We start from the raw sequence: 1,205 nt of genomic DNA, 5'->3' as shown, positions 1-1,205 counted from the left end.
TCTCTCCCCCTCTCTCCCCACCTGCTCGCCGCCGAGCAGCGCCCGGTCCTTCTTCTGGGGCCATGTCTCCCCCTCTCTCGCCCTCTCTCCCCCTCTCTCCCCACCTGCTCGCCGCCGAGCAGCGCCGGGTCCTTCTTCTGGGGCCATGTCTCCCCCTCTCTCCCCCTCTCTCCCCCTCTCTCCCCACCTGCTCGCCGCCGAGCAGCGCCGGGTCCTTCTTCTGGGGGCATATCTCCCCCTCTCTCCCCCTCTCTCCCCCTCTCTCCCCCTCTCTCCCCCTCTCCCCCCCTCTCTCCCCCTCTCTCCCCACCTGCTCGCCGCCGAGCAGCGCCGGGTCCTTCTTCTGGGGCCATGTCTCCCCCTCTCTCCCCCTCTCTCCCCACCTGCTCGCCGCCGAGCAGCGCCGGGTCCTTCTTCTGGGGCGGCCTTGCGAGCTGGAACTTTTTGATCGCCTCGGAGAGGTCGTCCTTGGTCAGCGTGATGAGCTGCTCCCCCGAGGCAGTCAGGTCGAGTCGCTGGTTCATGCAGTCGGCCGCCCACTGCAGCAGGTTGTCAGTCAGCCGGCCGTTGTACCTGCGCACAGTCAGGCCTGTCACGTGCTCGCCGCTGCGGGTGGGCAACTCCGCCGGCCCGTCGCACTTTGAGCGCAGGTCGGCGGTGGTGTTCTTGTCGATGATTGCGTTGAGGTTCTTCTCGGCGTCGGCGGTCATCTTGTAGCCCTTGGCCTTGATCTTGATGTTGACGATCTTGCACAGGTCGGGCACCGTGTAGTCGTCAAAGTGGAAGCGGTACCTGTTCACACCATGCTGTTCACACCTTGTAGCCCTCTTCACACCGCGTAGTCGTAAAGTGGAAGCGGTACCTGTTCACACCATGCTGTTCACACCTTGTAGCCCTCTTCACACCGCGTAGTCGTCAGAGTGGAAGCGGTGCCTGTTCACACCATGCTGTTCACACCTTGTAGCCCTCTTCACACCGCGTAGTCGTCAAAGTGGAAGCGGTACCTGTTCACACCATGCTGTTCACACCTTGTAGCCCTCTCCACACCGCGTAGTCGTCAAAGTGGAAGCGGTGCCTGTTCACACCATGCTGTTCACACCAGCCGGGAGTGTGAGGAGACGCCGCGCACGCCAGCGGCGGGCGGGTGCTCGGCAAGAGGCGAGGGGGGGGCGGGTGGCACTTGATGCGCGACTCGGTGTGAACAA

The 1,205-nt window shown here is 64.1% G+C and overlaps 1 protein-coding gene across 1 annotated transcript; it reads right to left on the bottom strand.

The window, feature by feature from the left end:
* Positions 1 to 383: 383 nt before the first annotated feature.
* On the bottom strand, positions 384 to 792 carry EMIHUDRAFT_125317 (hypothetical protein; the record flags this gene model as incomplete). Its single annotated transcript, XM_005757411.1, has 2 exons — positions 384 to 573; positions 640 to 792. Coding segments are annotated over 2 exons (343 nt in total), but the record flags the coding sequence as incomplete, so codon positions are not given.
* Between the last annotated feature and the right edge of the window lie 413 nt (positions 793 to 1,205).

The sequence above is a fragment of the Emiliania huxleyi genome (assembly GCF_000372725.1).
Source record: "Emiliania huxleyi CCMP1516 unplaced genomic scaffold EMIHUscaffold_9093, whole genome shotgun sequence".
NCBI classification, from domain to species: domain Eukaryota; phylum Haptophyta; order Isochrysidales; family Noelaerhabdaceae; genus Emiliania; species Emiliania huxleyi.
The sequence above is the reverse complement of the archived record's forward strand: the minus strand, read 5'-3'. Positions and strand labels throughout refer to the sequence as shown.